The sequence below is a fragment of the Hylobates moloch genome, unplaced genomic scaffold (genome assembly GCF_009828535.3).
Source record: "Hylobates moloch isolate HMO894 unplaced genomic scaffold, HMol_V3 SCAFFOLD_11, whole genome shotgun sequence".
Classification (NCBI taxonomy): Eukaryota; Metazoa; Chordata; class Mammalia; order Primates; family Hylobatidae; genus Hylobates; species Hylobates moloch.
The window spans coordinates 103,386,488-103,400,584 of record NW_026652286.1 but is presented as its reverse complement, the minus strand read 5'-3'; the positions used below and the strand labels follow the sequence as shown (position 1 = coordinate 103,400,584).

Here is a 14,097-nt window from a genome sequence, read left to right as displayed (position 1 = left end):
AAGCATTTGTTTGAATTCCTGCTTTTAGTAATTTTGGGTATACATCTAGGAGTGCAATTGCTAGATCATGTGGTAATTTTATGTTTAATTATCTGAGGAACAAATGGTTTTCCACAGCAGACGTGACAGTTAACATTCATGCTAGCAATGTGCAATGGTTCCAATTTCTCTACATCCTCAACAATATTTGTTATTTTTCCTTTAAATAACATTTCTCCTATATGAAGTGGACTAACTGCAGTTTCTATTTATACTTCCCTAATGTCTAGTGATGTTGAATATCTTTTCATGTGCTTATTGGCCATTTATATATATTCTTTGCAGAAACATTTAAGTATTTAGATATTTTGCCCATTTTTGAATTGAATTGTTGTGGGGGCTCTTTATATACTCTAGATATTAATCCTTCATCAGCTATGTAATTCATGAATATTTTCTCCCATTCTGTGGGTTGCTTTTTCACTCTCTTGATAGTGCCTTTTGGTGCACAAGAGGTTTTAGTTTTGATGAAGTCCAATGTATCTATTTTTTTTCTTTTGTTACCTACGCTTTGGTGTCATATCTAATAAATCATTGCCTAATGCAGTGTCATGAAGATTTTTCCTATGTTTTCTTCTAAGAGCTCTGTAGTTTTAGTTCTTACATTTAGATGTTTATTACTTTAGGTATTTTTAGTTACTTTTTGTATATGGTGTTAGGTAGGGGTCCAACTGTATTCTTTTATATGTGCATATACAGTTTTCCCATCACCATTTGTTGAAAAGACTGTCCTTTCCCCTATTAAATGTTCTCAGCACCCTTACTGAAAATCAATTGACCACATATGAGAAGATTAATTTCTGAACTCTCTAGTCTGTTCCATCCAACCGTATGTCTGTTCTGTTGCCAGTTCCATACTGTTTTGATTTCTGAAACTTTGAAATAAGTATTGAAATCAGAAAGTGTGACTCATTCAACTTTGTTCTTATTTTTTCAAAAATATTTTAGCTACTCAGAGTCTCTTGAGATTACATATGAATTTTAGGATGGCTTTTTCTATTTCTTAGAAACCTGCCATTGGTATTTGATAAGAATTACGTTACATCTGCAGATTTCTTTGGGAAGTATTGTCATCTTAACAATAGCAAGTCTTCCAATTCATGGACATGAAATGTCTTTCCACTTGTTTATGTCTTCTTTAATTTCTTTCAGCGATGTTTTAAAGTTTTCATCATACAAGTCTTTTACCTCCTTGGTTAAATGTATCCCTAAATATTTTATTCTTTTTGATACTATTAGAAATGAATTGTTTTCTTAGTTTCTTTTTGGATTATTCATTGCTAGTAAATAAAAATGCAATTGATTTTTATGCATTGGTTTTTTATCCTGCAAGTTTAATGAATTCATTTATTAGCTCTGTTTTGTGTTTGGAATTTTTAGGGTTTTCTACATATAAGATCATATCAGCTGCAAACAGAGATAATATTACTTCTTTTTTTCCAATCTGAATGCATTTTATTTCTTCTTCTTGCCTAATTGCTTATCTAGAACTTCTAATACTATGTTCCATAGAAACAACAAAAGCAGGCATCCATGTCTTCTTCCTGCAATCTTAGAGGAAAAGCTTACAGACTTTCACAATTGAGTGTGACATTACTTATGGGTTTTTCATATATGGCCTTTACTAATAGTTTCCTTCTATTCCTAGTATTTTAGTCTTTTTTATCATGAGAGTGTGCTGAATTTTGTCAAATTATTATTCTACATTAAGATGATTATGTGTATTTTTTTCATTCTATTAATGTGGTATATTACATTTATTGATGTTCAGATATTGGAACATCCTTCCATTGTAGGAATAAAACCCACTTGATCAAGGTGTATAATCCTTTTACTGTGCTCCTGAGAGGCAATAAACCATACAAAAGATCAACAAATTCAGGGGTTTGTCCTTTGAAAGAATAAATAAGATTGACAGACCACTAGCTAGACTAATAAAGAGAAAAAGAGAGAAGATCCAAATAAGTGCAATCAGAAATGACAAATGAGCATTACCACTGAACCCACAGAAATACAAAAAAATCCCTCAGAGACTATTATGAACACCTCTATGCACGCAAACTGGAAAATCTACAAGCAATGGATAAATTCCTGGAAACATACAACCTCCCAAGATTAATCCAAGAAGAAATTGAAACCCTGAACAGACCAATCATGAGTTCCAAAACTGAATAGTAATAAAATGCCTATCAACTGGAAAGAGCCCAGGACCAGACAGATTCACAGCTGAATTATACCAGATGTACAAAGAATAGCTGATACCATTCCTGCTGAAACTATTTCCAAAAAATTGAGGACGAAGAGCTCCTCCCTAACTCATTCTATGAGGCTAGCATCATTTTGATACCAAAACTAGGCAGAGACAAAACAAAAAAGGAAAACTTCAGGCCAACATCCTTAATGAACATAGATGCAAAAAACCTGAACAAATTACTAGCAAACCGAATCCAGCAGCACATCAAAAAGCTAATCCATTATGATCAAGTGGGCTTTATCCCTAGGATGCAAGGTTGATTCAACATATGCAAATCAATAAATGTGAGTCATCACATAAACAGAACTAAAAACAAAAACCACATGATCATTTCAATAGATGCAGATGAAATTCAACATCCCTTCATGTTAAAACCCTCAAAAAACTAGGCATTGAAGGAACATATCTCAAAATAATAAGAGCCATCTATGACAAATCCATAGTCAACATTATACCGAATGGGCAAAAGCTGAAAGCATTACCCTTGAGAACTAGAACAACATAAGGATGCCCACTCTCATCACTCCTAATCAACATAGTACTGGAAATCATAGGCAGAGCAGTCAGACAAGGTAATGAAATAAAAGGCATCCAAATAGGAAGACAGGAAGTCAAACTATCTCTGTTTGCAGATGATATGATTCTGTAACTAAAAAACCCAGTGGTCTCTGTCCAAACCTCCTAGATCTGATAAAAAAAACTCCAGCAATTTCAGGATACAAAATCAATGTACAAAAATCAGCAACATTTCTGTGCACAAACAACATACAAGCTGAGAGCCAAATCAAGAACACAATCCAACTCATAATAGCCATAAAAGATTAAAATACCTAGGAATATGGCTAACCAGGGAGGTGAAAAATCTGTGTAATGAGAATTACAAACCATTGCTCAAAGAAATCAGAGATGACACAAACAAACGGAAAAACATTCTATGCTCATAGATGGGAAGAATCAATATTGTTATAATTGCCATACTGCCCAAAGCAATTTACAGATTCAGTGTTATTCCTATCAAACTACCAATGACATTCTTCACAGAATTATAAAAAAACTATTATTTTAAAATTCATATGGAACCAAAAAAGAGACCGAATAGCCAAAGAAATTCTAAACAAAAATAACAAAGTTGGAGGCATCACATTACCTGGCTTCAAACTATACTACAAGGCCATAGTAACCAAAGCAACATGGTATTGGTACCAAAACAGACACATAAACCAATGGAACACAGTAGAGAACCAGAAATAAAGCCACATGCCTACAACCATCTGATCGTCAACAAAGTTGACAAAAACAAGCAATGGAGAAAGAACTCCCTATTCAATAAATGGTGCTGGGATAACTGGCTAGCCATATGCTGAAGATTGAAACTGGACACCTTCCTTACACCACATACAAAAATCAACTTAAGATGGATTAAAGACTTATATGTAAAACCTAAAACTATAAAAACCCTAGAAGAAAACCTAGGAAGTACCATTCTGGACATAGGCCCTGGCAAAGATTTTATGATTAAGATGACAAAAGCAACTGCAACAAAAACAAAAATTGACAAATGGGACTTAATTAAACTAAAGAGCCTCTGCACAGCAAAAGTAACTATCAATAGAGTAAACAGACAACCTACAGAATGAGAGAAAATATTTACAAATTATACATCCAACAAAGGTCTAATATCCACAATCTATAAGGAACTTAAACAAAATTTATAACACAAGCAAAAGACAAACAACCTCATTAAAAAGTAAGCAAAAGACATGAACAGACACTTTTCAAAAAAAGACATACATGCAGCCAACCAGCATATGCAAAAACACTCATCACTGATCATTAGGGAAATGCAAATCAAAACCACAATAAGATACCATCTCACACCAGTCAGAATGGCTATTATTAAAAAGTCAAAAAATAACAGATGCTGGTGAGATTGTGAAGAAAAGGGAAGACTTAATCACTACTGGTGAGAGTGTAAATTACTTCAGCCACTGTGGAAAGCAATTTGGCAATTTCTCAAATAACTTAAAACAGAACTATCATTCAACCCAGCAATCCCATTATTGGATATATGCCCAAAGGAATATAAATCATTCTACCATAAAGACACGTGCTTGTGTATGTTTATTGTAGCACTATTGACAATAGCAAAGACATGGAATCGACCTAAATGCTCAACAGTAGACTGGATAAAGAAAATGTGGTACATATGTACCATAGAATACTACGTAGCCATAACAAAGAACAAGATTATGCCCTTTGCAGCAGCATGGATGAAGCTGGAGACCATTATGCTAAGTGAACTAACATAGGAAGAGAAAACCAAATACTGCATGTTCTCGCATACAAGTAGGAGCTAAACATTGAGTACACATGGGCACGAAGAAGGAAACAACAGACACCAGGTCCTACTTTAGAGTAGAGGGTGGTAGAAGGGTGAGGATTGGAAAACTTCTATTGGGTACCATATTTATTACCTGGGTGATAAAACAATCTGTACACCAAACCCCTGTGACATACAATTTACCTATATAATGAAACTGCATGGTACATTGGTACATGTGAGGGTTTGTTACATAGGTAAATTGCGTGTCACTGGGATTTGGTGTACATGTTTAAAATAAAAGTTTAAAAAATTCTCCTGAACTTAGTTTACTAGTATTTGGTATTTGCTTGTATTTAGTGTTTGCCACTATTGATGAATGGTTATTAATGGCTATTTAATAATTTGCATTCAATAACATCCTTCAATTATAATTGTACCTCTCATGAACAGCTAACAAGTGAGTCCGTCATTGATCTGGGAGGAGCCTTCATGCTCCATCTCATTTATATCCACCTTCACTGCCACTGGCCCCCACTGTTCTGGTTTCTCTCCACCATAGATTAGTTTGGCTCAATGGTCGTTGAGCATTGTGTAAATAGATTTACCCAGGAGGTAGCCTTGTGTGTCTGGCTTTTTTCACTCAGCATGCCATCTTTTTCATATTGATCAATGTTGTTTTCTGTCTGTATTTGATCCTTTTTATTGTCCAAAACAAGTCCATTGTATGGATGGACTGCAATTCACCTGTTGATGAAAATTTATTTGGATTTTTACCTGTTTTTGGCTACTGTAAATAAAGCTGTGATGAACTCGTGGGTTAGAAAAAAAAAAGTTGTGTTGTTTAATTTCCACATATATTTCCTTCTGTTTTCCAGTTTTCCTTCTGTTTCTAGTTTTCATTGTGATTGGAAAAGATGCTTTGTATGATTTGAATCTTTCTAAATGTATTAAGACTTATTTTGGGGCCTAACATATGATCTATCCTGGAGAATGTTCCAGGTATACTTGAGAAAAATGTATATTTTGCTATTGTTGGGTGATATTCTTTGTATGTATGTCTGTGAAGTCTACCTGGTTTATAGTGTTGTTCAAGTCTTCTATGTCCTTACTGATTATCTGATTGTTCTATCTATTATTAAAAGTGGAATATTGAAGTCTCCAACTATTGTTGTAACACTATTTATCTCTCCCTTCAATTTTGTCAATGTTTGCTTCATCTATTTTAGAACACTGATGCTCAATGTGTATATATTTACAATTGTTATGTTTTTCTGATAATTGACTCTTTTTTCAATATACAACATACTTTTTTGCCTCTTGGAACAATTTTTGATTTAACATCTGTTTTGCCTGGAATTAATACAGCCACCCAGCTGTCTTTTGGTGACTATTGGTATAGAATATCTTTTCCATTCTTTCACTTTCAACCTATTTGTCTCCTCAGATCTGAAGTGAATCTCTTGCACACAGCATATAGTTGAATCTTTTTTTTGTAGTCCATTCTGCCAATCTATGCCTTTTTACTGGAGAACTTAATCTATTTACATTTAAAGTAATTACTGATAAGAAAGAACTTACTCTTGCCATTTTGCAAATGTTTTCTGTCTTTTATTTTTTCTATTACTGCCTTGTATGGGTTTAGCTGATATTTTGTAGTGACACATTTTGAGTCCTTTCTCATTTCCTTCTTTGTATAGTCTACAGATACTTTTTTTGTGGTTACCATGGGGGTCATATATAATATCCTAAAGTTGAAGCAATTTAATTTGAATTGATACCAGCTTAACCTTAATCACATACCAAAACTAATCTTATGTAGCTCTGCCTTCTTCTTTTATGTTATTGATGTCACATATTACATCTTTATGTATTGTCTAATTAAGAAATTTACAATTATTTTATTCCTTTGTCTTTTAAATTCTATAGAAAATAAAAAGTAAAAATATCAGTTAAAATGATGATAATATCAGCTTTTATATTTGCCCATATATTCAACTTTACTGGAGATCTTTATTTCTTCATACAGCTTTGAGTTGCTATTTAGCATTCCTTCATTTCATTCTGAAGAACTCCTATTAGCATTTCTTGTTGGGCAGTGCTAGTTTAAGTGAGCTCCTTCAGCTTTTGTTTACTAGAATGTCTTAATTTCCCTTTTATTTTTAAACGACAGTTTTGCCGGATACGCAATTTTTGGTTTTCAAGTTTTTTTCCTTCAGCATTTTAAGGTCACTGCCTTCTGGCCTCCAAATTATCTAATAAAAAATTAGCTAATAATTCTACTGAGGACTTGATGTGCATGATTGATATGGTTTGGCTCTGTGTCCCCACCCAAATCTCATCTTGTAGTTCCAATAATTCCCGTGTGTTGTGGGAGGGACCCAGTGGGAGATGATTGAATCTTGAGGGCAGGTCTTTCCTGTGCTGTTTTCATGATAGTGAACGGGTCTTACGAGATCTGATGGTTTCAAAAACAGGAGCTTCTCTACACAAGCTCTCTTTTTTGCCTGCAGCCATCCATGTAAGATGTGACTTGCTTCTCCTTGCCTTCTGCCATGATTTTGAGGCCTCCCCAGCCATGTGGAGCTGTAAGTCCAATAAACCTCTTTCTTTTGTAAATTGCCCAGTTTCAGCTATGTCCTTAGCAGCAGCATGAAAATGGACTAATACAATGATGAATCACAATCTCTTGCTGATTTCAAGATTCTCTCTGTCTTGAACTTTCAAGAGTTTGATGATAACATGTCAGTGTGATTCTCTTTGAGTTTATGGTACTTGAAGTTGTTGAGATTCTTGGATTTGTGGATCCATATCTTTCATCAAAGTGGGGAAATTTTCAGCCATTGTGTCATCAAATAATCTTTCTATTAATTTCTCTGTTTTCTCCTTCTGGGACTCGCGTAGTGCATATGTTGGTCCACTTGATGGTGTGCACAGGACCCTTAGGCTCTTTTCACTTTTTAAAATTCTTTTTTATTCTGTTCCTTAGACTTGATCATTCCAGTTGTCCTATCTTCACATCCACTTATTCTTCCTTCTGCCTGCTCAAATCTGCTGTTAAATCCCTCTATTATAATTTTTACTTCAGTTACAATATTTTTAGCTCCAGAGTTTCTGTTTTGTTCCTTTATAGAATTTCCATCTTCTCATTTCAGTTTTGCATTGTTTTCCAGATTTTCTTTAGTTTTTTGTTTATGTTTTCCTTTAGCTCTTTGAGCATATTTGGTTGTTAATTTCTTATCATGGGTGTATTTTTATCCTTTCAGTTCAAGTGTTAAGTTTCCTAGTGACTATGTCCACACTTAATGCAATTTTGTGTCCATAGCATCATATAATGGAAAGATGATACACTCTGCTATGAATGAACATGAGTTCAGATCTCACCTCTTGCTATATGATTCTATACAAGTCCCTTAACCTCAATCTCTGCCTCTCAGCTTCCTCAAAATGTTGGTAATGATAATAATTGAGAATGTGAAAATACCTGTTATAAATAGAAACCCAGGAACATGGTATTTATTTTATATAAATTGTGGCAGTGAACACATTATTTTAAATGACACATACCTATTTATCTTCTAATTAATTATTTCCTGTGTGCTAGGGTATGGGGTCACCAAATCTAGGCTAACCAAATCTCATATTTGTTTTTGACCCAAGCCCAGCGTTGTTTTGGCACTACCACTGCTCTTTTCCTATTTCTGCAATCCATTCTGCCTACTTGAAAAGACAGCTTTAAAAGACAACTTAGCCCCACAGACAATAGATAATTTACTTTGGAACACTCAGCCTTCTCAGACTTTAGCTTGCAAACACAGTAGACTCAGCTGATAGAAGTAATGAAACCACCACACGCAACCTTTCTTGAAATGCTTGTGATTATTGGTTTTTAGCTCTCTACATATATTCGTGTAAATGTACCTATGTATTTTTGAACTATATCTCTTGACCAATTCAGCCAACTCCAGTGATAGGAAAGGAAATGGTTAGGAATAAAGGGTGAACAATAATTATCTGCTCTTTTCTTTGTCTGTGTTTAGAACCAACTGAGACTGGAAGATCCAAATATCAACTTAATTACTGACATAACTGTTTGAAAATATAACCTAAATTTGCAGCAATAACAGGCTTCTTAACACTGAACTCTGAAATTCAATAGACTTAACCACTCAGCCATAGCAGTTATAGCCCATCAGCTAAAGCAGAACCTACCCTCTAAAATCTCAGCTGCAGAAGCAGAGAATAATGTTAGTGCCTCAGGTAGATACAAGGAGCATGAGGAGAGGGGAGGGGCTGAGCTGCACTTGCCCAGTTCTTGATCCCCAATTTACCAATCAGAATGATTGTTTCCCCTTCAAGTACACCTTGATTTACAAATCTTCTGGGAACCAAGTTCTTCTGAAAAGAGACAATCTGAGCAAAGAGAGGGCCTTGACAGCTGGATGCACAGAGGCTGCCACTGAGGAGAGACAGCAGGCTGCAGCCTAACTTTCCAAAGGAAGAGAGAAAGGAGGTGTCCTGATGCAACAGGGAGAGAAACCACAGCCTGGCACATACCTTCATGCTTCACATTCCATTGCTGCCCCTAGTAACGGTTTCTGACAACAAAATGTGGCTGGAATGCATACTCGTGTTAAATTACTGCTCTTGCCTGAGATAAGATAAAAGACATTTCTCTTGTGTGGGCTACTAAACAGCAAGTAGATCATAGATGGTATTGCACAATGGCTCAGGAGCCAGGTTGCCTGCATTGTTATCCCCGCTCTGTGTCCTAGGACCAATTACTTAAGCTCTTGGTGCTTTGGTTTCTTCATCTGAAATAAAGTGAATTTTGATAGTGCCTACCTCATAGGGTTGTTTTGAGGCTTACATAAATTCATATATGTAAACTACTTAGAACAGGATCTCTGAGTGCTTCATAATTATTGGCCATCATTACCTGAGTCTTAGTTATCTTTACTAAAGAGAAGGCGAGGAGGGATGAACTATTCAGAAATTGGCTGCTTATACAGAAACATACTCCCTTAAACATATACTGCTCAGTTTCCAGTCCCAATATCCTCTGCTTTGGAGAGCCTGGGAGTTGAATGGGGATTGGAGACTCCAATATATTAGGGAAAATTTGTAAGAACACCATTGAGATTTGGCAGTGAGAGGAAAGGCATGTGATTGCAGCATTCCGCTATGTGTACATGGGTCATTCAAATTCCCATTTCCTCTCCTTTCTAAAAGCTGCCAAGACACCCATCAACCCAAGTCATGGCTCACCCTGCTTCATATGTGAGGGAAGGGTGGGAAAAGTACAGAGTGGGTGGTTCCTTGAAGTCAAGGGCTTCTCTCCCTACATGTGAGTCTTGTTACTTCAGAATGGACCATGGGCTTCGACATGGTTGAGACCAAGGCAGGGTATAACCGCTTCCAGCTCTAAGGGCTTTTGCTGGACTATTAAGAGGAATTGCATCATTGGCAGCTCAAGAGGGACCAGGCAGGGCTAGGGCTGGGCAGGAGAGAGAAAACCAACCCCACATGAGGCGTCAGGAGCCAAATGGCAGACCAGAGCCAGGATCTAATGGCCTCAGAGGCCAGGGGAGCACAAAGGAGCTAAGCAGGCCACTGGGGTGATCCGAGCTGCAGGATACAGTGGGCTGACAGGGGGTCTCCAATCCCAGCAAGACCACCTTTCAGGCTCTCCGAAGGAGTCCCAGCAGAGAAACAAAGGTAGCATACAGATCAGTCAATAGGTTGTCGGATGAATTCAGAAGCAAGAACTAAGGGTTTGACAGTAGGTTAGGGCAGGACTCTGAGCACCAAAGATTGTCAGGGCTTCCTGGGGGTCCTATATACTGGGGTGCTGGTAAGGAAACTGAGACAGAACCCTTATACCCCAGGAGTTGGCCTTCTTTGTGGAGACTGACATTTGGAACATAAAGTAATAATTATAATTGCTGTAACCATTTATTAGATATCTACTCTGCCAGGAACTGGGCTTACATTCACATTTTTTGTCTCTTTGAATCCTTACAATAACCTCAGAAGCACTGGTATTATCCTTCACACACTGGGATGTAAGTTCTATGCCTTGGGCCAAGGGACTTGGTTCGTTTCATTCCCAGCTATATACTCAGAACCAAAAATAGCATGTGCCAGTCCAGAAAAGGAACTTAATATTTGCCGCATACTTATCTCTGTTTTCCAGTGAGGACACTAAAGCTTAGAAAGGTAAAGTGCCTTTCACAGAGTTCCACAGATTGTGAACAAAAAGTCAGAATCCAAACCTAGGTTTGTCTGAGCCCTAAGTTTGTGCTTTTTTCCATTTTTCTACTCCGACTATCATAAAAAGAATGTTGGCCTCAAGTCAGGATAACCCAGCGTCTAGTTTCAGTTCTACCTCTAACTGTGTGACCTGGGGCAACTGGCCTTATTTCTCTGGGCTTCAGTTTTCTTCTCTGAAAATGAAAGGGCTCAGAGCAGCTCATGTCCAAGATTCCTTCCAGTTCTCTGGTTCTGCGCCTTCCACGGCTCAAGGGGGCCCCATGGGAGTTGTCTGAGTCACACTGGAGGGCTCTCAGGAAGCAGTGACTTGGAAGGGTCGGCTGATGGGCGGCCTGACCAGAAACGTGGAAAATGTGGGGCAAGCAGCTGCTAGAGGGAAAGAACAGCTGGTGGGAGTCTGGCTCTGTCTCCCATCAGGAAGATATTGAATTTCCTCACCCTCATGGGGAAGTGCCTGCTGCTGCTCTAGCCCGGGGAAACCAACATTTTGCAGCTCTGGGAGTTAAGCAGCTCATGTTTTCAGAGCCTTGTGACCAATCCAGTAGAGGGAGGGGGCCAATGATCTCTGGTGATTAGACCTAGTTGACATTTGGGGACTATAAGATCCTGAATGCAGAATACTCATTCTAGCCATATTCACAAAATCCCCTTAATTAAAATTTCATTTTCAACTTAGGTTTTAAACTCTCTTTCTCAGTAAGTTTCATCTCTTTAAAACACAGCGGCCCAGACGAATGAACTTAAAACAACCATGCAGTTGCTTTGAATTATGTGCTGTGTTAAAGATGCCTAGTATCAGATTTAACAAAGTTTTACTGCCTTGGCTTTAATGCTATTATTAAGAATAATTTGTGTATGTTTGTACAGGCTTACTCCCCAAAGTTCATATTGTTTTCTTCCCAGGAACTCTAAAGCAGCTCACACGCAGTCTTTGACATCCCTTTCTCCCCTCTGTAGCTCCCTTTGTTCAGTGAGGTGAAGAAAAAGGCCTTGTTACATTACAGTGGAGATGTTTAAGCTTCTGGGAGACAGGGCATCTTCCAGAATCTGGTGAAAGCTGTGAGTCATCTCCACTTCCACCACCCTTCCATCCCCAAATCACATGAGCACATACACACAAAAAGTTCCATGCCACTTTAAGTGTTCTGGAACTCCCTAAGCAAATCCACAGAGGTCTCTAATGCTAGGTTAAACTCTGGGTTGTTTTAATACATGGTGCTGGAATAACTGCAAAAACAAAAATACAATGGGAGGTTGAGGCTGAAGTGAGCTGTGATTGCACCACTGCACTCCAGCCTGGGCAACAAAGCGATACTCTGTCTCAAAAATAATAATAATAATACATTAAGAAAAAAATTGAACCTTGATGCTTACCACACACCATATCTAAACATTAACTTAAAATGGATCATAGGCCTACAACTAAGTGCTAAAACTATAAAAACCCTAGAAGAAAATACAGAAGAAAATCTTTGTGACTATGGGTTAGGCGGAGTCTTCTTAGATATGACACAGAAAACATGACCTAGAAAAGAGAAAAGCGATAAATTGGACTTCATCAAAATGAAAGACTTTTAGTCTTTGGAAAACATTGTTAAGAAAATAAGACAAGCCACACATTGGGAGAAAATATGTGTAACACATCCGTCTCTGTCCATGTTTGCTCACATTTCAATGTTAACTCTTAGCTTTATAATAAAATGGAAAGTATACCTTTTAACTGGGCATCACACTAACTGAAATAAAATTGGGTTCTGTGACCAAGGCAGAGAAGAGGAAAGCACTCTGGGTAAGCAACCAAGAGTGTGCTACATCTACAATACAAAATTATAAAAGAAAATGGAATCTCAGCAGGTGGTAACCAAGCAGGTCCCACAAGTCTGATCCTGTCTGCCGAAGGGAGTAAGGGCAGAACATCTCTCTGCCCTGGATTCCCATCTGTGCCTAACACAAAGGAAGCCAGGAGAGAGAACTCATGTGCTGATCTGGAATGCACAGACTACAGAGAAAAGGGCAGAAGAGGAGAGACCACCACGGGTGGAGCTGTCCACAGGTGTGTGGAGGACATGGTCCTGAACTTGGCCTTCAACGCGAGGGATGTCAGGAAGCCAGAGGAAGGAGAGCGGGCCTTGGACTAGAGCATGGAAACAGGTGTTGGGTGCTACCTTCAAGGACTAAGAAGGCAACATGCCCGACCACAGCAGGAGGGGCGTGCTGAGAACAGGAGTTGAAATTGCTCTGAGCCAGGTCAAAGTAGAGGCTGAAAGTCAGCCAGCCAGGGAATTTGGGGCTTGATGACAAAGTGGGCTGGCTCTCCTAGAACCATGGGGTGACTTGATGAAAGTTGATTCATTCAGATCTGCTGCTTCTCCTCCAAACAGGACCCTGGTGATGGACTTTATCCACACCCACCCTCAGGGAAGATGCACTCATTCATTTCAGCAAAGGAACGTCCCTCTTGCTGCACCAGTCACAGGCATTGGTCATGGAGCACCAGGGCTCTCTACTGCGGAACCTCATGCAGCCTCGCAGGCTTTCTCAGCACAGCACCCAAAAAACATTACCAAGTAATCAGAACGGGCATTTGGGACACATCCAGCATGGTGGGGGCTGACAAATAAACCCTGCCCTTGTTGCCCCAACCCCACCCCCGCCTCCAGGGCCTCCCACTGAACATCTACCCCACCTCCATCGCCACCATCATTTCTCTTCTGCTGTGTGTGTTCTTCAGGCAGCAGCTGTTTTTCCTGTCACTGCATAATATTCATTTAAGCCTGATTTCACCTGGGAAAAATGCTGGAAATGAACCAGAATCCAGAGTGATGTGGTCATTTGACCAGATCCCTCCAGGATGACCTGGAATGCTGAGTCCACCTGAGCTCACAGGACGGCTGGAGCTGGGCCAGAATGGAGAGGCCACTGGTGGGCCATGCCCCAGTGACCCCAGCCCGAGGGGTGGCAGCCAAGCTGGCGAGGAAGAGACAGAGAAGGACCATGTCAGAAACTCACAAGGACAAGTGAGGGGTCCTGGTGAGAGCATAATGAGTTTAATAACCAGGGACAGCCCTGATCATCCACCATCCAATGGTGTCCCCACCTGATGACTGGCAACCCATTCTATGGGTGGGTTTAAGGGTGGGAGGCCCTTTCATCCTGGAGCCTCTTCAGGTCTCCCAGAGCTGCGGTCACCTCAGCAAGCAAAGCAGAAGAA

At 38.8% G+C, this 14,097-nt stretch overlaps 1 protein-coding gene across 1 annotated transcript in view; it reads right to left on the bottom strand.

The window, feature by feature from the left end:
• The window catches only part of LOC116477494 (uncharacterized protein C11orf44-like), a 42,775-nt gene extending 28,893 nt beyond the window's left edge, over positions 1–13,882 (bottom strand). The window contains 2 exon segments of the mRNA XM_032168173.1: positions 13,671–13,718; positions 13,721–13,882. Coding sequence (XP_032024064.1) covers positions 13,671–13,718; positions 13,721–13,882 — 210 coding nt within the window.
• Between the last annotated feature and the right edge of the window lie 215 nt (positions 13,883–14,097).